Below are 22,303 nucleotides of genomic sequence, written 5' to 3'. Positions count from 1 at the left end.
CACAGTACTGTCAACTGAGGGCCACAATTTATCTTTGTGAGGGCTGCATGTTTGACAAGAATTTCTTAAAGTATAATTTTAAAAAGTTTTTTTTTAAGCATTCTCTTGAATATATAGCTACATAATTGTTCTAGGTTTGTCGTGTTTGGTACCATTGTGTTTGTGGGAGAAGGGCTTTTGAATGATATTCAACTTGTCCCGTTTCCGACAATATTATCAAAATTTCCACCAGCTGGAGGACTTGGAGCAGGAAGCCAAGGGCAGGAAGTTTCATCTACCGCACTGCAAAAAGTGACACCATTGAAATTATAATTCTGTAGATTTTTACAAATCAAAAGTCACCACTCCTATCTTTCTGTCATTAACTTGCCTACAGAATTACACACGCTTCCAGATTACTACAGGTGAAAGGCTCCATAGCTCCAAAGCAATGTTCTGAGGCATCCAATCTCCGTTAATGTTATACTTTGATAATTATGTTTGCTTTCTGAAAAGATAACTTTATTAAATCATTTTTGGACCATATGTAGGTAGGGCTTCCACTCTCTGGACACACTGCTAAAATCATCCACACATTGCTATCAGTCTAAAACACGCTCTACATCTTCCATACCCTATTCTTAAAAGGACAGCTCCTATTAAACAAATAAAAATAATACAAAAGCAACAATAAAACAAATTATTAAACCAAGATTCATATTCATTTTAATAAATACAATTTTCGCAATATAAAATTTTTCTAACAATTACTCTTACGTCCACTAATTTTTACTTACACATACACACAAAATTTGTCATATTCACATGAATCATCATCAGGTTTTGAACCCACAACCTTCAGACCTACTGTACAGATCCCTTACACTACAGCTGTAAGAGTAATGGGGGAGATATATGTTGTTGTCCCCTTTGTGAACCAGCTTATGCAGAGTGCTATAGCACTCTCATTGCCAGTGGGTTGCACAAGTATTTGTGAGACAGCAGTGCAATGCTGGGCATCAATATTTCTGGTTTCTATTTGTGGCTGTGCGAATGGATTCTGATCCAGTGGTTACAGACAGCATCGATAAATGTAACAATGTCCTGTTTGGGTCATCTGTGTGTACTGAATCCAGTACCTCTGAATGTAAAAGTGGCCTCTTCCACTTGAGGTAAAGAGCCAAATCTCTTTGCACAGAAATACTCACAGTCAGAAACTTCTGTATGTGTAGTTGCTAGAAGGTGATGCAGAAAGATGTTGCAAAGTCAATGAGTCTTGGCTCTGTTATAGCTCTATTCCTGGTTTCTATTCAATTATCTGTAAAATGGTGAATGATATTTACCCCAAACAAGGTATGAAAGCCTGGCTCATAGTATGGGTTGTGAAAGTCACAGAAATATTAAGAGCATTCAGTGCAAGAGAAAGGAGTAGAACTCATGGGCTCTTGGCTTGCTGTTTAGTGTGCCTAACACTAGATTACAGAGCTTTATGTTCTTTTTCTTTTTCCCCCCCACTTTGCTCCCCAATATATGTGAAGGCTGGAGTGAGGGCCAAAAGCATATTATTTGTCAGAATGAATACATCATAATATATAATTATCCCATAGGAACTCTCAGTGACTTCCGTGTGGCTTCCTGAGGAAATATGTGAATCCTCATGAGTAAGTAAAGTCCAATTACAAGAATACAGTCAACTTGAACTGCACTCAGTCTCACGATTATAATGTTCATCTCAGTTTTTTTAAACTGGGTGGCTTTCAAGTTAGCAGTGTCCTTGCAGCTGGATTTTATTTAGTGATGTGACTGCAAAACAATTACAAAAATTAGAACAGCCTTTGGTGCACTTATTTTTCTTTTATGACAAAGTTGTATGAAAGTCTTATCTCTACAATTAATCTTTTAAGTCTTTCCAATCATAGACTCTCAACCTGGAAGCAGTTACTTATGAGCATGTATTTATTCCTGCATGGAGTCCCATTGAAGTCAATGAATTTTGCAAATCACCTTTTTCTTTTTTTAATTTTGTTTCCCTTCTGGCTATGTGACAAACCTATACAAACAAAAATGGGAGATGATTTCTGGAGGAGATGCAGGGGAGCTGAATATGCCCAAAGTACTATCTAATACACAAAGTTAAGACACTGGAAAAGATAGAGAACTTGTTTTTTTTTTTCTCAAATCTCTTTTGGTTATTAAAACATTAGGAGTTACTTATAACAATGTGATGTTAAAAAATGTAAAGTGAAGTTTGATTTTTAAGTAGATAAAACAAACCTTTAAATCTAATCTATTATATATGCCCTGTTTTGATTTTCCAGAAGAGTTCTTTAAAATTCTCCATGTGCTCATTTAGATTTAAGTGATGCTTACTGCTGGCTACTTTTTTCCTGTCACGAACAGATGATTGGTCTTGAAAACTAAAACGAGCATTGCACATATTTTAGTCTTGACAGTTATTTTTCTTAGAACTTCCTCCTTAGTGTTCCCAGTTGAGCTAGCTGAAGTCATTGGTGTAAAAGATAGGAATTATTCATGATATTAAAAATTTTAGAAAGATATTGCTGAACAATTTGTATATTAAATTGACCATATGGAATTTTCTCTTTTACTGCAAAGGGGAGAGGAAATAAGAGAAATTATGACCAGAAGAAACCTTTTCTGCATTTAAAACAATTCAAAAAGCACTGTATAATGGGCACCATTTTTATAGTTTCAATAGCTATTAAATACGCTTAGAGAAATTTTTGCTGTAGTATCTGAAATCCTTCCAGGTTAATTAGATTAGCAATAATGAAGTTTCCAGTGGACTTTGTGGAGTCTATGGTTTTTCTCTCTTTTTGTGTTATAAAAAGTTCTGCTTGGGGTAGTTTATTGGTAGTTTATTGGATAAGATAGAGAGGGAATGTCTGATGTGAATATCATTCTGGCTAAGATGGAAAAGCTTTATCAAAGAGATTTATGTAATGTTTCCTAATGGTCATCGGACTCTGGATTAATACATGTCACAACCAAACCCCTTAACTGAGAATGGTTTTGTGATCTTCACTGTCCCAAAGAAATGCAGTTACCTCCTTATTAAAACATGTGAAAGGCTTACTGAAAAAAAGTTCAGTCTTGGATCATTTATACCCCTTTTTCTTTTCTTGTCACCTTCTTCTCTTTTTCCTATTTGCAAGAATAATTACCTCTCTGTCCCATACCTACTGATAACATCAGCAGTTCCCTAAGAAGCCCTTTGTAAGGATCGCTGCTCTGGCCGCGTAGGTGGTGGTCTACAGACAGTTGTCCCTTATTCCTCATAAGCTAGCTGTATGGGACTTCATGTGCTTTTCTCCAGGCTTTGTGCAACTTCTGCAAGTGTGTACTCCAACCAACGGAACATTTGTAGTTTCAGGAAAGTGCAGCAGTATTATATATTACGTCACTGACTGGGGAAGGGAAGTCTTACTACAACCAGGACAAAAGCAGGAAAAGCTAGAGGGGAGGCAAATACGATTTAAAATTAATCAAAAATAATTATAATTACATCAATATAACTCTCTTATTCAATAAGGCTATAAACCTTTTTATGACATTAGTTCACTGAGCATAAATACACTTCAGGTTCCCTGAACTTTAGTTCATTTATTTCCAGACAAATTTTTTAAAGATCAGCAGAAAAATTGGTGTGGTATTAGTTTTTTTTCTCCCTGTGTAACATACAAGGTGTCCTGCCATCTGTCCTGTTTCAGTACACTGCCTCTTGTTGCAGTGTTCCCTAGTATGGTACAGCTTTGTGTAAAAAGCTGCTATAATTTTTCATAGCTATATTAAGTCTTTTGTATGTTTACCCTTACTATAACAACACCTACTAGTAATCAAAAGGTTGGTTCTCAATTAGGTTTAGCAACAAATGTGCAGTAGAGTTTATCTCTAAATTTTTGATGTGATAAAATGCTGATGGTAACACTTGAGTGCATCATTACCTTTCCCATCAGATTCATCATCTGATAGAGCTGTGGTACTGTTGTCATCTGCTATTTCCCAAGCCATAATTTCCATGTAAGTTTGTGGCTAAACCCCAATATCTTGACAAACCCTTTTTATTCAGTTCAACATTGATCTTTCATCTACTGCATACTTATAACCAGCAGTTTTTTGCCAAAAAACTGACAAGACTGTATTGGGCATCATCAACAGCATCAGGCTTGATTTTGGAGAGCAAAGATGAAACAGCTGTTTCATTGTCCAGTACTCGTGCATTCAATATATGGCCATAATGTTTTCCATCTTTCTCTTGCTATTATAGTCTTGATGCTTTTCCCTACACGTCTAATGGTGTTACATATACTTCTACGTTGTTGAAACAATGGTTCAGAACTAGATTTTGTCTCTTAAGACAATTTTTTCCATCATACCACTTTCATAGAATCATAGAAGTTTAGGGTTGGAAGAGACCTCAGGAGGACATCTAATCCAACCCCCTGCTCGAAGCAGGACCAACCCCAACTCAGTCATCCCATCCAGGGCTTTGTCAAGGTGGGCCTTAAAAACCTCTAAGGATGGAGATTCCACCACCTCCCTAGGTAACCCATTCGAGTGCTTCACCACTCTCCTGGTGAAATAGTCTTTCCTAATATCCAACCTAGACCTCTCCCACTGCAACTTGAGACTATTGCTCCTTGTTCTGTCATCTTCCACCACTGAGAACAGCCAAGCTCCATCCTCTTTGGAACCCCCCTTCAGGTAGTTGAAGGCTGCTATCAAATCCCCCCCCCCCTCACTCTTCTCTTCTACAGGCTAAACAATCCCAGTTCCCTCAGCCTCTCCTTGTAAGTCATGTGCCCCAACCCCCTAATCATTTTCATTGCCCTCTGCTGGACTCTCCAATTTGTCCACATCCTTTCTGTAGTGGGGAGCCCAAAACTGGATGCAGTACTCCAGATGTGGCCTCACCAGTGCCGAATAGAGGGGAATAATCACTTCCCTCGATCTGCTGGCAATGCTCCTACCAATGCAGCCCAATATGCCGTTAGCCTTCTTGGCAACAAGAGCACACTGCTGACTCATATCCAGCTTCTCATCCACTGTAATCCCCAGGTCCTTTTCTGCAGAACTGCTGCTTAGCTAGTCGGTTCCCAGCCTGTACTTTCATCGTGCCTCATAGTCTCTGGTCATATTTTCCAAGACACTGCTTTAATTTGGCATGCCAGCACTCTTTGCCATGTCATATCCAGAAATGCCAAATTGTAGAAGGAAAAGATTCTCAGCAGTAGGCAGTAGGAAAGGTGCAATCATTTTTGCCATATAAAATAGTCATAAAAGGATAAGTGGCTAAATTTTCAAAAGAGAAATGCAGTATTACTAAAAGTGTCTTGACAAAAGTGTGTTTTACAAATTTTCCTATGACCTACCTTTCCGTATGGAAAATAACTTTATGGCATAACCCTTGTCTTGCTTTTTCAATGCTGACTGAAAATTCCTTTTACGTTGCTAGGGGGAGTGACTTTTAGGGCTTTCTGGTGCGTGGCTGGTGTCTGATTGGCATATCCTGGGGTCTTCTATTTGTCTACAGCAGTGGGGCTGCTCTTTTCTGTCTCACATCCCATCTCACATTCAGGTTGGTTTCTTTGGGGTATAATTAAAGCATGCTACTTCCTCAGTAGATGCTGGATTTTTCTGATGAGTCGTTTGTTTTTCTTGCACTAACTTATTTTCCTAGTGGAGTTCCTAAGCATAATTAAAGGTGTTTAGCAGTCACTCATCCATGGACGATATTTTGTGTGTATGCACATTGCTTAATTCAATAATCTGTTTTCCACTGTGGGAAATTTACAAGCACATAACCCCTGCCTCACACAAACTGTTCCCCACAAAGATTCCTCATGCAACGTGTGAGGTTTCTTTATCCTCAGCTATAGGAATTACATTATCACTCTGATACCAACACATTTAAACAACAACAAAAAACTTGATTAAAGTATGTGTAACTTTGCTGTCTGGTCTTCAGAGAAACTGTATCATCTGTAAATAATGAAAAAAGCAAAATCAGCATTGGGAATGTGTCGTCGTTCTCTCCTACTAATGGTCAGGCATTGAGAAAAAAAATCTCCTATTTCCCAGCGACTGTTGCCAGCTGTGGTGTAGCTTCTAAGACAATTTGAGGGGCTGTTTACTTAAAGAGCCTAATGATCAATTTTGTAGCAATGACCCACAGTCCTGTCATTTTGATTTTTTGAATAACGTACATTAAAAAGAAAATGTGTCTTGATGGCTTGAAGACATAACTTAGAGCCAGGTACTCTGTTTTCTAATCTCAGCACTGACACTGACTCACTGTTTGGCCGTGGGTAAATCATTTAATCTCTCTGGACCTGTTTCTGCACTCCATAAAATGGGAAACTAACACTTACTTTAGGAGTGGATTCTAATACCCTTATTCATATTAAGCAATATCTTACTTCATGTGTAGCTTCATTGATTTTACTCGGACTGCCCAAGAAATAAGATATTATTCAACATTCGTAACTGTAAGAAGGTGGTCCTTCGTATTTAAGTTATAGATTTCATCCTTTTTTTTTTTTTTTGCTGTAAAGCACCTGGTATACACATGGCATTATGTAAATAATAATAATGTTTACTTCATCCAACATTTTGAGGCTTAATTAGTCAAAGTTTGTAAATTGCTTTGTAAATAAAGGACTGTACAATTTATTATTATTTGTTAAAATGTCTTAGAATTCATATCTCACACCAACATCTTTCAGTTTCTGGGAACCTCAAACATCCAGACTTCAGTCTTTCTTTGGTCATTGTCATTTGTCCAAATGTATTATTTAAGTTTTGGTTAGTTTACAGATAAAATATTACAATTTTACTGTCTTTGATGTTTTTATATTTCAGAGCATTTTCAGGAACAAAGAAAGAGTTGCATGCAGAAATCTGTCTCTAAAAACATTTCAAGATTTTAATCTATTTCATACATACTGAAGGAGTTCAGTCTGCAAATTTTTTATATTATATGTGCTTGAATTATAATTTCAAGTTATTTTTCTAGGAGATTTTTGAGGGGAAGTAACAGTTTATGATACACTTTCTATGATGATGTAATGTTCTATCATATATGTTCATTGTCTCTGAATTAGTCACCATGTAGAACTTGCTTTTTTCCTGTTTCTAGCAGCCTGTAGGAACTCTTCCTCTTGGTATGCCACTAACAAGAAAAAAAGAGGATGAGGTGTCGGTTGGAAGCATGCCTTTGGCAAAGCAGCAGTCAAATCAAGCTTCTGAGTATGCCAGCAGCCCTGTCAAAACAAAAACTGTAACAGGTACGTTCTCTTTTTAATTGAATCTAGCCATTTCGTCTTTCCACCCCCACATAACACACAAGCATTTTTAGCGGCATCACACTTTTCAGACTTAAACAGTTTGTTTTAAAATGTTCATTTAATTTACAATTTATGTAATTAAAAATCATCTGGTTTTTCATTTCTAAAACATGTTTTATTTGCCACTTGTTTTGCTATTAATATTGAGGTCCATGCTCTTTCAGACAGTGCTCTTGCTAAACTGGGTGAAGGAGATGCATTTACAGTAGAATTTTAATGATTGTCTTGATATATATTGTTAATGGGACTACTTACATAATCTCATTCTGGCATGTTAAGAAGTCTTATGTTTAAATAAAGTACAATGCAGTACTTTCAATTCTACTTAGTTATGGAAAATGTATTAGCCACCACTTTGTTTTCTGTCTTTAACAAAAACTTAAATGCTGGAGTAGTTTGTGGTCGTTAACAAATGTCTATGCTTATGTTGTAGTGTGCTGTTACTGATTGTCAACAGACATGACAATCTCTTCATTTCTGTGCCATCATATCGTGCTTCAGTTATTATAAAAAGACACAAGCCAACTAATTGATTCTATCCATTTAAAAAGTGTAGTAATCCTTATAAAATACACAGGGCCAAATTCTGCCTTCATTTACACTGGTGTATATTCCATATAGAACTTATCGTTGTCCTCATTACTATGTACTTCTGTCAGCACTATATGATTGACATCTTTAGGAATTTGGTTTGGAATCTGGCAAAAATGATGCATGGGTTAATAGGTTCCCAGTTGATGAGTGATTTTTCTGCAGAATTTGTTATAATGAGCACTACTCCCTCTGAAGATTTGTTGTCACTACAACTTGAATAAATGAGATGTTTCTTCTTTTGCTTTAAGTGCTTGTTATCTGCACCTATCAATCTGCTCTCATTGATACCCAGGATTTCAAGTTTTTAGTTGTCCATCTCCCTCATGATCGCCGAGATCTGTGATATTTGAAACATTGTTCTCATGTTCCAGTAACCAACTCTGAAGTGTTTTCTTGTGCTAGCATCAAAGTTTTTGGGTTGTCATGCAGCATTAGGGGTCGGCAGAGTTAATTTTTAACAGAGTGGTAGCCTGGTTCCATTTCTGTAGCCAGTAAGATGTTTCTACAAAGCCAAATTGTTAGCCTTGTGTTCAGTCCTCCCCACTTTACCTGGGCTTGGGACCAGCAGCCACATCAGTGTGCAGCAGATGGGCTTATGTTGCAGAGCTAGCAGCTGAAGCTGCTGCTGTGATAGGAAACCACAGAGCTGTTTACCAAGTGACTAAAAATCTGTGTGAAAATTTCAAAACAGGACATGACCAGTAAAAAGCAAAGATGAAAAAATGCTTACAACTGAGGTAGAACAGAAAAACAGATACTCAAAGCATTTCAAAGAAGTGCTCAGTAGACTCAGCCCCACCACAGCACCAGATTTGATGAAACGTGAATCTGATCAACTTGACATTAACATTGATCCAACAGAGGTATCAGAAGCAAAGGCTGCAGTCAAAGAGCTGAAAAATAACAAAGCAGTGGAGGATGATCAAATTACAGCAGCAATGCTAAAAGTACTTGATACCCGCATCTAATGAAATTGACAGAATTGTTCAATGAAGTTTTGGGGAAAAAGAGCCCTCTTGACCAGTGGAAATATGGAATCATCTGAATTATCACCAACTAGCAGCTCATTTGCACCAGAATCAGAAGGGAGTGCTGGAGATATTTGGAGCATATACTTTGGATGACAACACACAGATTTCCACATGAAGCGTGTCAAGTGAATACGAACTGATTTAAGGAAATGAGGATGCCTTAGAGCCAGGGCTGGCTCTACCATTTGTGCAGCCCCAAGCTCTGAAAAAACCTGTTGCCGCCGAATTGGTGCCGCGGATGGCAGGAGAGAGAAGCTGCTGCCGAATTGCCACTGCCACGGAAACTCTGCTGCCCGTTTCTGACTGCTGCCCCAAGTATCTGCTTGGAACGCTGGTGCCTAGAGCTGGCCCTGCTTAGAGCAGTGGTCCCCAAACTGTGGGGCGCGCCTCCCCTAGGGGGACACGGAAGAACATATGGGGGGCAGGGCCTGGGTCAGCTTCCCCCCTCCTTTGCTCTGCTCCGGCCTTGTTCCAGCCCTGCCCCAGGGCCAGCTGTGGCTCTGCTCCCAGCCATACCTCTGGCCCCACAGCAGTCCCCAGCTCCCGCTTCCAGCTCTGGTCCCACTCCTGGACCCGGCTCCCAGTGGGGGCGCAGCCCAGGTAAGGTGGGGGCATGACCGAAAAAGTTTGGGGACCCCGCCTTAGAGAAACCTTAAAAAGAATCCTTAACAAGAAAGGCAGAATAGTTGAGTGAACACCACAGAGCAAATGGAAGCAGCAACAGATGACAGAGATGAATGGAAGAGATGGTTTCCACCCTATGTATCAACATTGGTGTGGGAAGGAAGTATATATAATAACTCTGTGTGCCTGTGTGTGTGTATTTTTCCAGTTATTCAGTAGAATTACTCAAGATTTTCACTGACATAACTGAAATCAGAATCTGGCACTCTAATTCTAGTGCTTTTTAATTGCTATTTTGTTACTGAATTTATGCATTTGAAAAGGAGCAGTGACAGAAAATATGCCTTTACAGTGGATATTACAGATATGTCTGTGACATCATAGATAGTGAAAACATTTGAAAATTGTTCAAAGATTTAGGCCACTTCATTATTTCACATATATGTGGTCTTTATTTACTATTACTAAGAATGTATATTTTCTAGTATTCTGCATAGATCAGCATCATAAATTAAATTTTGCTTCAGAACATTTATTTTCTCTTGTGGCTAATTACATGATTCCACACTTACAAGACACAGAGTTAAAACTTTCTAGTGATTTTTTTGTGATTTTGAATGTTTGATTGGCAATTAAAAATCGGATTTGAAATCATAGAATCATAGAATCATAGAATATCAGGGTTGGAAGGGACCCCAGAAGGTCATCTAGTCCAACCCCCTGCTCAAAGCAGGACCAATTCCCAGTTAAATCATCCCAGCCAGGGCTTTGTCAAGCCTGACCTTAAAAACCTCTAAGGAAGGAGATTCTACCACCTCCCTAGGTAACGCATTCCAGTGTTTCACCACCCTCTTAGTGAAAAAGTTTTTCCTAATATCCAATCTAAACCTCCCCCACTGCAACTTGAGACCATTACTCCTCGTTCTGTCATCTGGTACCATTGAGAACAATCTAGAGCCATCCTCTTTGGAACCCCCTTTCAGGTAGTTGAAAGCAGCTATCAAATCCCCCCTCATTCTTCTCTTCTGCAGGCTAAACAATCCCAGCTCCCTCAGCCTCTCCTCATAACTCATGTGTTCCAGTCCCCTAAACATTTTTGTTGCCCTTCGCTGGACTCTCTCCAATTTATCCACATCCTTCTTGAAGTGTGGGGCCCAAAACTGGACACAATACTCCAGATGAGGCCTCACCAATGTCGAATAGAGGGGAACGATCACGTCCCTCGATCTGCTCGCTATGCCCCTACTTATACATCCCAAAATGCCATTGGCCTTCTTGGCAACAAGGGCACACTGCTGACTCATATCCAGCTTCTCGTCCACTGTCACCCCTAGGTCCTTTTCTGCAGAACTGCTGCCTAGCCATTCGGTCCCTAGTCTGTAGCTGTGCATTGGGTTCTTCCGTCCTAAGTGCAGGACCCTGCACTTATCCTTATTGAACCTCATCAGATTCCTTTTGGCCCAATCTTCCAATTGGTCTAGGTCCTTCTGTATCCTATCCCTCCCCTCCAGCGTATCTACCACTCCTCCCAGTTTAGTATCATCCGCAAATTTGCTGAGAGTGCAATCCACACCATCCTCCAGATCATTTATGAAGATATTGAATAAAACCGGCCCCAGGACCGACCCTTGGGGCACTCCACTTGATACCGGCTGCCAACTAGACATGGAGCCATTGATCACTACCCGTTGAGCCCGACAATTTAGCCAGCTTTCTACCCACCTTATAGTGCATTCATCCAGCCCATACTTCCTTAACTTGCTGACAAGAATACTGTGGGAGACCGTGTCAAAAGCTTTGCTAAAGTCAAGAAACAATACATCCACTGCTTTCCCTTCATCCACAGAACCAGTAATCTCATCATAAAAGGCGATTAGATTAGTCAGGCATGACCTTCCCTTGGTGAATCCATGCTGGCTGTTCCTGATCACTTTCCTCTCATGCAAGTGCTTCAGGATTGATTCTTTGAGGACCTGCTCCATGATTTTTCCAGGGACTGAGGTGAGGCTGACTGGCCTGTAGTTCCCAGGATCTTCCTTCTTCCCTTTTTTAAAGATTGGCACTACATTAGCCTTTTTCCAGTCATCCGGGACTTCCCCGGTTCGCCACGAGTTTTCAAAGATAATGGCCAGTGGCTCTGCAATCACAGCCGCCAATTCCTTCAGCACTCTCGGATGCAACTCGTCCGGCCCCATGGACTTGTGCACGTCCAGCTTTTCTAAATAGTCCCTAACCGCCTCTATCTCCACAGAGGGCTGGCCATCTCTTCCGCATTTTGTGATGCCCAACGCAGCAGTCTGGGAGCTGACCTTGTTAGTGAAAACAGAGGCAAAAAAAGCATTGAGTACATTAGCTTTTTCCACATCCTCTGTCACTAGGTTGCCTCCCTCATTCAGTAAGGGGCCCACACATTCCTTGGCTTTCTTCTTGTTGCCAACATACCTGAAGAAACCCTTCTTGTTACTCTTGACATCTCTGGCTAGCTGCAGCTCCAGGTGCGATTTGGCCCTCCTGATAACATTCCTACATGCCCGAGCAATATTTTTATACTCTTCCCTGGTCATATGTCCAACCTTCCACTTCTTGTAAGCTTCTTTTTTATGTTTAAGATCCGCTAGGATTTCACCATTAAGCCAAGTTGGTCGCCTGCCATATTTACTATTCTTTCGACTCATCGGGATGGTTTGTCCCTGTAACCTCAATGTTTTTTATAAAGCTTTTATCACATAGACACTAATAGAATGAATATGGTATGATGAAATAACATGATTTTGGCAGTTAATTGATCTTTAACTATTCATGGTAAAATAGGCCCAATGGCCTGTGATGGGATATTAGATGGAGTGGGATCTGAATTACTACAGAAAATTCTTTCCTGAGTATCTGGCTAGTGAATCTTGCCCACATGCTCAGGGTTCAACTGATTGCCATATTTGGGGTCAGGAAGGCATTTTCCTCCAGGGCAGATTGGAAGAGGCCCTGGGGTTTTTTCACCTTCCTCTGTAGCATGGGGCATGGGTCACTTGCTGGAGGATTCTCTGCTCCTTGAAGTCTTTAAACCGTGATTTGAGGACTTCAATAGCTCAGATATAGGTGAGAGGTTTATCGCAAGAGTGCGTGGGTGAGATTCTGTGGCCTGCATTGTGCAGGAGGGTCAGACTAGATGATCACAATGGTCCCTTCTGACCTTAATATCTGAGTCTATGAATACTAAACTAATAAAGGAAACTCTTTTGTTTAGCTGTCTGGTGTTTGAAGAATTAAATCAATTTAAAAAGGGCAAATTATTCATTCAGTATGCTTTCTTGTCTGAAGAAAATCCACTTTTGAAGGATACTTCAAGAATTTAGTTTATTGGAGTTTTTGTTTGCACAAGACATCTAAGCTATTCTAATAATACATGTGTGCTTTTAATGGTTAATATTGATAGGAGAGATTGTTCTGTAACTAATTATGAAGCCACAGTGTGTGTTCTGAAATTGATTATACGGTTGTCATAAATATGTGACTGTGACTGAAATTGTGTGAATATTTGTGAATATAATTTCAGTAATGAACCATTGATCAAAAAACAAAATAGAGTAAAATGGTGACAGGAACCCAAGCTGAATACATCTATTTTTTCATAAACAGAAAAGGAAATTTTGGGGAAATTAACACCATATTCGTGTTAGATCAGAAGGGGGGATTACAAACTGGATTTTCAAAGGGAAATAGGAAAGGGAGTTGGGAGTGATAAAATAGGAAGGTAAAATCTCTACCCTTTGCTTCTTTCAAATCTTTCATCCTCAGGACCATTCTACAGTGATGCCTATAAGAAAGCAGTCAATTAAAGGTGGTTTGATGGACAAACAGGATGTCTGTTGGCACTCTATCGATTTATTATTTTTAAAAGATTATATATGTACGTTGTGAGAAAACAGAGGGAGTGAGAGAACTGCATGCAGGAGACTAGAAGCCTGGAGCAGGCTTGCTAAATGAACCAACCAGAGACATCTGGTTGAGGGAAGGAACCTCAAGCAGCTGGTTCCTTATAAGAGAGCTATTGCTGCTCTGGAAAGAGGGGACTGACTCTGAGAAGCTGCAAGGGAGTCAGCTTGGTTAGGGCACCTGCAAGCTGATAATAGAGACACTGCGAGGAAACCTTTTTCCACTCCCCCGGCACTGAGGTAAGACATATTTCTGGGGACTCTGTGAGTGATTGGGGAAATTCATTTTTTTTTGTTTGTTTGCATTTTTGGAACTTTGTAAATAAAGAAACCAGACACTAAGAAGGACTGTGATTGAAGGAGAAAGACTATGGGGGGCGGTGGGGGGGTTGTTTAAAGACCCCTGAAAAAGGGGAAATGCGCAGCACTGCACAGGCACCCCTACCACCAGATATAAAAATGTATATATTTGACTATATTCCTCTTCCACCCCACCCTTCATATGCTCCTTATCTCATTATATTGTAAGCTCTTTAGGGCAGAGACCTTGTCTTCATATGTGTTTGTTCAGAGCCTAGCAAAATGGGACTCGTATTTTGATTGGGGTTTCTGGGTGCTGCCATAATTCTCCTTCCTCTTTTAGCCTTAATCCCATTAATATGGGGTTGGCTTTTTGAATACTTTTTCTCCATTCCAGTCTTTCTTGACTCAGTTCCTTAGAAACTCCACAGCTAATCAGATCTCTTTGTATGACATCTATCCACCTAGTTTTGGGTCTTCCAACTCTTTTCTTACCCTCCACTTTGAAGTTTAATATCCTGTTCTTATTTGAGTGATTACACATGTGCATTCCTCTCTTGATATGTGCATGCCCCACAGTTGCCATAAATTTTTCCTTGGTGGTACCCATTGGGGTGGCTCAAGTACCCTTTACTGCTGTGCAATTCTGGTGCCAGTAAGAAGCACCCAGCCAACCCCGTGTCCTCTCAGTTCCTTCTTACCTCCTGGGATGGTCACCGGAATGGCTCTTCTTGTATTTGCAAGTTCTCTCAGTGGACTTTCCTCTGTATATTGTAAATAGTTAGTTAGTTTTAGTGAAGTTATTAGTTAAGTAGTTAGATTTCAGTGTTTAACAGTTTTTTTTGGCCAATTCCCAGTGCCTAGGGATGCCTCAGTCACCAGGCTTAAAGCCCCTGCATTTCCTGCAACAAGGCTGTTCCTGAGTGACCCACACTCAAGTTATTTTAAGTGCCTGGGGAAGCTCATACTGGGGACCATTGACAAATCTGCAAGGACTTTAAGTCTCGCATGAAGAAGGGTAGGGAGGCCAGGCTAAAGTTTCTACTCATGGAGGTGGCACTGAGACCTCCATCTGAGTCAGGGCAATCAGACTCAGCACCGGCTTTGGCATCAGTAAGGAATGCTCCTCCTACTGTACCAGAATTCACATTACCAGTTGTCAGTGCTTCCATTCGTCCTGTCTGCAGCTGCTTGCATATTCACAAAATGTATGGCCGTATTGGCAGCTTTCCTGAGGAGATTAAGGGTTCTGGTCTACCTTATCTGGATGACTGGCTAGTCAAAGACTGGTCCATGGCTCAGGTTGTGTTCAGAGTTCAAATCATCCAGTTGATGTTCATAGCCCTAGGCCTTCTGATCAATGCAGACAAGTCTACCCTTTGTCTGGTACAGAGGATAGAGTTTCTTGGGGCGTTATTGAACTCTACCTAGACCAGGGTGTTCCTTCCCAAGTTACAATTCCAATCAATCCAATCCCTGGTGACACATCTCAAAGGTCATCCAATCACAATAGCCTGAAACTGTGTCAGGCACCTAGGCCACATGGCCTCATGCACATATGTGGTACAACACAGAAGACTGAATCTCAGACCTCTCCAGACATGGCTGGTCTCAATATACTCATCAAGCTGTCTCCATCTGGACACTGTGCTCACAGTACGCTCACAGGTTCACATCTCTTTGAATTGGTGGTTGGATCCTCTCAATGTTTGTGCAGGCATTCCCCTTTATCCGCCCTCAACCTTCATTGACTCTGGTCTCAGACGCATTAGCTTGGGGAGATCACCTGGGGCTCATCTGAACTCAGCATCTTTGGTCTCTGGAGAAATCTCTCTCTTCATATCAATGTCAGAGACTCAGGGCGGTTTGTCTTGCCTGTCAGATATTCCTGCCTTATATTGGGGCGGAAGCTTATTTGTTCTTACAGACAACATTGGAGCCATGTTCTACCTACATAAGAACATAAGAGTGGCTGTAATAGGTCAGACCAAAGGTCTGGCTGGGATGATTTAATTGGGGATTGGTCCTGCTTTTGAGCAGGGGGTTGGACTAGATGACCTCCTGAGGTCCCTTCCAACCCTGATATTCTATGATTCCATCCAGCCCAGTATCCTGTCTGCCGACAGTCGCCAATGCCAGGTGCCCCAGAGGGAGTGAAGCTAATAGGTAATGATCAAGTGATCTCTCTCCTGCCATCCATCTCCACCCTCTGACAAACAGAGGCTAGGGATGCCATTCCTTACCCATCCTGGCTAATAGCCATTAATGGACTTAACTTCCATGAATTTATCTAGTTCTCTTTTAAACCCTGTTATAGTCCTAGCCTTCACAACCTCCTCAGGCAAGGAGTTCCACAGGTTGACTGTGTGCTGTGTGAAGAAGGACTTCCTTTTATTTGTTTTAAACCTGCTGCCGTTAATTTCATTTGGTGGCCCCTCGTTCTTATATTATGGGAACAAGTAAGTACTTTTCCTCATTCACTTTCTCCACACCACTCATGATTTTATGTACCTCTATCATATCCCCATAGGCAAGGAGAGAGCTCACTCTTCCCTCCTTTGTCAGGAAGCAGTTCACCTGTGGGAATTTTGTATAGCCCATTCAATCAACCTCAAGGCCTCTTAACTTCTGGGGGTGTAGAATGAACTGGCAGATCACATGAGCAGGTCTTCCTCCAGTCACAAGTGGTCTCTTTGCCCAGATGTAGCTAGAGGCATTTTCCAGCAATGGGAGACTCCCCAAATAGACCTGTTTGTGAACAAGGACAACAGACAGTGTAACCAATTCTGCTCCCTTCAAGGCTGCAGTCCAGGTTCTATTATGAATGCCTTCCTGCTATCCTGGATGGGACAGTTTTATTATGCTCTTCCCCCAATCCCACTCCTACACAGAGTGCCACTAAAGATCAAGTGGGTTATATTTATAGCCCCACCAACATTGGTTCTCCACTTAGACCTCTCAGTGGTGACTCCAATCTTGCTCCCATTGCACCTGGATCTGATCTCTCAGGACCATGATTGGCTGCTCCACACAAACCTGAGTTCCCGTCATTTAACAGTCTGGAAGCTCCATGGCTAAATCCCAGCGAACAGGCTTGCTCAAAGCAAGCTCACCAGGTCTTATTAAGTAGTAGAAAGCCCTCCACCAGGACTGCCTGCCCATGAAAATGGAAGCGGTTCTTGTTCTGGGTTTCCCAAACTAGAGTCTCGCCTATGCATTCATCCATCCAAAATATACTCAAGTATTTGTTGCACCTGAAACTGCAAGGCTTACCAGGACCCTCTATCAGGTCCACCTGTCAGCAATATGCGCTTTCCACCCTCAAGTGGACAATAACTCTGTTTTTTCAAATGCCATGGCAGTCAGATTCCTCAAAGGCCTAGAAAGGTTGTACCCTGAAGTAAGGAAGCCTGTTCCTCCTTGGGACTTGAACCTGGTCTTGTCAAACTTATGGGACCACCATTTAAGCCTTTAGCAATGTGCTCCTTACTATACCTCTCTTGGAAGGTGTTTTTTTTTTTTAATTGCCAACATGTCTGGCAGAAGAGTTTCTGAACTGTACGGAGCTACCATAGACAGTCTTTTTTAAAGAAAGGTGTATTTATGTTCTCACCTGAGTTTCTTCCCAAAAATAGTTTAGCAATTTTATAGCAATCGAGAAGTTCACATACCTGGCTTTTCCAAAGCCTCGTGCAAATAACAACGAACGACTACAGTAACTGGATGTTAGACACACTCTAGAATTCTTCATAGAAAAGACTAAACTGTTTCAGCATTCCACCTTAACTGTTCATGGCTGTAGCAGACAAAATGAGAGATCTCCCAATGTCTGCACAGAATTTCATGTATCTGTACTTGTTGTGATCAGACAGGCGTTTAGCCGCCCAGTAATCTGACTGCTCGTTCCACGGGATCGCAAGCAACAGTGTTCTTAGGACAGATCCCCACCCAGGACATTTGTAAAGGAACAACCTGGTCATCGGTGCACACTTTCTCCTCCCATTATGTCACCACCCATTATTTTAGGGATAATGACAAATTTGTTGAGCTGTGTTATGCTCTGTGTGTATGTGAACGCTGATCCCTTTGCCTATATTACAGCTTGGAAGTCACCAAGAGTGGAATGCACATGTGCAGTCACTCAAAGAAGAAAAAACGGTTAGTCACCTTTTGTAACTGTTGTTCTTTGAGTTGTGTTGTCATATGTCCATTCCAGAACCCACCCTCCTGCCCCTCTACATTGGAGTTTCTAGAAAAAAGGAACTGAGCTCATCTGGGCACTTTATACTGATGCTAGCGGCCTACGGCAGCAGAGGGCGCTCGAGCCACCCCAATAGGTACCTCTGAGGGGAAAAATTCTGATGACTGTGCATGGGGCGTGCATACACCAAAAGTAGAATGGAAATGTGCAACACATCTTGAAGAACAACAATTATTAAAGGCTAGTAACAATTTTTTTCCAATATAGTTTTCTGATCTTCTTTTCACATGTCCAAACCATCTAAGTGTGGATTTCCTCAGTTTTTCTATAATTCGTACCACCATCACATTTCTCCTAATTTGTTCATTCTGAACATGGGCCATCCTTGTGTAAGCAGAGTCAGAATGAGCTCTACCCTGACATCTGGTGGTGAGTTGTGGAAAAGGAATTCAGAGGCTGATCTCGTTTGCATGGGCACACCCACCCCGCCTAGCATGATGGGACTGCTTGCCCAAATGGTCACTTTGGCTGCTGTGGGATCCCCAGTCTCTCTGTTATTGGGGCAGGAGTAACAAAATGTTGTTATCCTGGTTATGTGAATCAAGGACAGTAGAACTGTACTTGGCATTTTATAATGGAGGGACGCTCCCTCAACAAAGTGTTTCAGAGTAGCAGCTGTGTTAGTCTGTATCTGCAAAAAGAAAAGGAGTACTTGTGGCACCTTAGAGACTAACAAATTAATTTGAGCATAAGCTTTTGTGAGCTACAGCTCACTTCATTGGATGCATGTAGTGGAAAATATTGTGGGGAGAGAACATGAAACAATGGGTGTTACCATACAGACTGTAACAGAGTGATCAGGTAAGGTGAGCTATTACCAGCAGGAGACCGGGGCGGGGGGGACCTCAACTAAGTAACACTCACTAGGCAAGGGACATGGGTTCCAAAGCCCAGTGACCTGCAAGAGGCTGGGGACAGGTATGTGTACCTGGTAGTGTGGGCCCCTTCTGAGGGCCCTAAACACCACTTTGACTCCTCCTCTCTCCACTGTGTAATAACAGAGCTAATTCTGACTCCATTAGGAGTCTTGTTACATGCTGCAGAGCTGAAATCACTGATACCTAGGTCGAAGCATTAGAACAACTTTGGACTAGTGGTTCTGAGTGCACCAGCACTGGGGCCCCACTACTAACAGCTGAAATCACTAAAGAACTGAAGTTACTAAGAGCTGAATTCACTGAGAGCTGTGTTAAGTGTGTGTGCGGGGAGGTCTGAAGGCATATTGGTGAGTGGCTGGCAGGACAGCTAACGGAGAGGAGCAGCTAGCTGGACGGCTGGCGGAGAGGCGCAGCTGGTAGTGAAGACTGCAGCAGAACCCCACGGAGAGGCATGGCAATCGACCGGTGACCCGAGCAGTGGAGCATGTAAGATGCCCACATACCTCCCCCCACTTCCACCCAGGCTGGGAGGTAAACTCTGCAGATGAACTTCTGAACTCTGGGGGCTGCACTGACCAAGGGTAGAAACTATGTGAGGGGTGACTGTTGGGTTGCTGGACTTAAGACCCTGAGGGTGAAAGGACGCTGCCAAACTTACTTGGGGGTGGGTGGTTTGTGTTATGAATCCTGTTTGTGGTGTTTCCCCAACATAATGCCGCATTGTTTCCCTCCTTTATTAAAAGGCTTTTGCTACACTCAGACTCTGCTTGTGAGAGGGGAAGTATTGCCTCTTAGAGGCACCCGGGGGGTGGTATGTAATTGTCCCAGGTCACTGGGTGGGGGCTTGAGCTGATTTTGCATTGTGTTATTGAAACAGCACCCCTAGATACTGAACATATGCTTTTGTTTTAGGGTTCATATTGTAGCCTATTGAGCAGAATTCGTTTCTGTTTAGAGGATTTAGGGAGGGAAGATCTGGCCTGTCAGTGGAGTTGAAGAACGCTAGACTTGATCTCCCATTTCCTATAGTCTTGTTGCTGCCAACTCTGATGGGCAGAAGAGTTACACTTGTAACTCCAAGCATCCATCTTGTTGGGTTTAGTGTGTGGGTGTTAGGTGGCATTGGTGGTCTGTGATATAAAGGAGGTCAGACTAGATGATCAAGTGGTCTCTTTTGGCCTTAAAATCTATGACTCTATTAACGTTTTAATTTTCACTGTATTCAAGACCTGTGCTTACAGGTGCTGCCTTTAAATAAATATTAAATAATAACTTTGTGGGAGCCCTCATTGCCCATCCCACTCTTTTACTCCAAGCTTGTTTGCTCTCAGTGTTGATCCTCATATTTCTCTCAGGCTGGAAACCATAGGCTAAGGAGGAATACTTTTTCATGGAACCGAGAAACTCAGAGCAACTTCATAAGTGTGAAGCTAGTAGTTGGGAGAAAGCAAGTGGGAAGTATGAATGCTTGAGCCAGGGATGTGAAAGTCTTTATAAAATGAAGAAGGGTATACTCAGGAGTGGAAAGGGAGGTGGGCCTGCTACGTGGAAGAGGAAAAGTAAGAGGGAACTAGGATTAATGCATATTTGGCATTGAGGACTGGTTAGTTTGCAATTATAGAATTTTAATGGCTCTTCAAAGTTGTTATGGGGGGAAGGAGTGAGGGTATGGGCAAGTGTGTATTTGTACTGAGTGAGTTTTTCAAAACTTGGATTCTGAATTACACCTACAAAAACTGCGTAAACTTTCATTTTGCACAGGTAATTGCTCATGCAAATATTTACTTGCATGCCCAAATGCAACATTAGTATATGGCAGTTGCCTGTTTATGCAAGCATCTACATTTTATCTGTACATAACTTTGGACTTGCGTTTTGAGAATTCATCCCTGTGGCTGGCTCATTCTCTTTTTCAGTTCTCTAGCTGATTCTGACCTTTGACCATTGCTACGATCTTCTTCGTTATGGAATCAGATTTCCCATTGCTGGCAATGGTCAAACCAGAAATTACTAGTCAAAAAGTCTGTTGTTCAAAATCTGGAGGTGTCGAGAATGGTAATGTTGTTGATTTTACAAACAACCTCTTTTTTTTGTAGCAAAAATTTTGTTGCAAAAATTGATAAATGATAAATAATGGTAATAATAAAGCCAAACAACTGTTTCATGGGTCATCAAAGTACTCCTTAGTTTTCTAATGAAAAACTGCTCAATTTAAATTAAAAGTGGATGTTGAGAAGTTATGTTTTTAATTATTTAGCAAAATGGACATTACTGCAGCAAAAAAGAAAACATCCTTGTTAGATTTCATTTATATTAGGAATCGCTCACTTTAATCATGTACTTTATCTTACTAGTTTAGACTAAATCCCATTCCTTTTATGATTAATCGGGTATTTAGTTTCATTGTAAAATAATTTCATGGCACAGAGTTTGACACTAATGAATAAAATATGATAGCTTTGTTTCTCTCAGGAGATAGAGTGGTTTGACTAAGTATTCTGTTTTCCTTTTTGAATTAAAAGTAGTTAGTTTTTTGAAGAATGCATTATGGAATTTGGCATAGTTAATTCTTGCTTCGTTAAAGACTTTCAAATTATGTGAAAGTGGGAAATATTATATACGACAAGCAAAGCTACAGCACTGTTTGTTTAAAAAACGATCTTTTCAAAATTTGTTCTTTTATCTTTTTTAAGATTGCAATGTACATGACAAAATGTTTGGTTCTAATCCTAGACTTCAACTTTTAAATATGTGCACGTTTTTGCATGCTCTGGAGTTGCAGGTATAGAATGCATGATGTACAGATATAGATAGGAGTTGCATCTGCACACGGGTATGCAGAGCTCTGGTTTGCCCATGTACAATTCGTGCACATGTGGTTTTATGTGCACATTTAAATTTAAGCCTCAATGAAAAAAGTAAAAGCTAAAAGATTGCTGGTGAATAAAAGTGATTTAAAGGGACATGATGTCTACCTCAAATAGTGATTTAAAGGGACATCATGTCCACCTCAAATAGACCCCTAATGGTAAAGAGAGATAGTAGGGTTCTGGAAATGTTGTCACTCTTAGCCTCTGTACCCCCCTATTTTTCATCAATAGCTTGTTGGAAGTGGATGGGACAACGTATGCTTTTGTTTTAGGGTTCATATTGTAGCCTGTTGAGCAGAATTGGTTTCTGGTTAGAGGATTTAGGGAGGGAAGATCTGGCCTGTCAGTGGAGTTGGAGAATGCTAGACTTGAAGTCCCATTTCCTCTAGTCTGTGGTTGACTAGCTAGAAAGATCTCTGTTGTGGATGTGAGGCCACAGGAGATGGTAGTTATGAGAATTTGGAAAGGTT

General features: G+C 41.1%; 1 protein-coding gene across 13 annotated transcripts in view; it reads left to right on the top strand.

Annotated features, from left to right (window-relative positions):
- The window catches only part of VPS13B (vacuolar protein sorting 13 homolog B), a 921,287-nt gene that overhangs the window by 461,884 nt on the left and 437,100 nt on the right, over window positions 1–22,303 (top strand). For 11 of the 13 annotated variants that reach the window (XM_073330462.1, XM_073330464.1, XM_073330466.1 and 8 more), the window contains exon 21: window positions 7,139–7,286. In XM_073330462.1, coding sequence (XP_073186563.1) covers window positions 7,139–7,286 — 148 coding nt within the window. Of the gene's footprint in view, window positions 1–5,455; window positions 5,480–7,138; window positions 7,287–22,303 lie in introns of those variants that run through there. The other 2 variants (XM_073330465.1, XM_073330475.1) reach the window with 2 other exon arrangements.

Source organism: Lepidochelys kempii, chromosome 2 (assembly GCF_965140265.1).
Source record: "Lepidochelys kempii isolate rLepKem1 chromosome 2, rLepKem1.hap2, whole genome shotgun sequence".
Classification (NCBI taxonomy): domain Eukaryota; kingdom Metazoa; phylum Chordata; order Testudines; family Cheloniidae; genus Lepidochelys; species Lepidochelys kempii.
The sequence above is the reverse complement of the archived record's forward strand: the minus strand, read 5'-3'. Positions and strand labels throughout refer to the sequence as shown.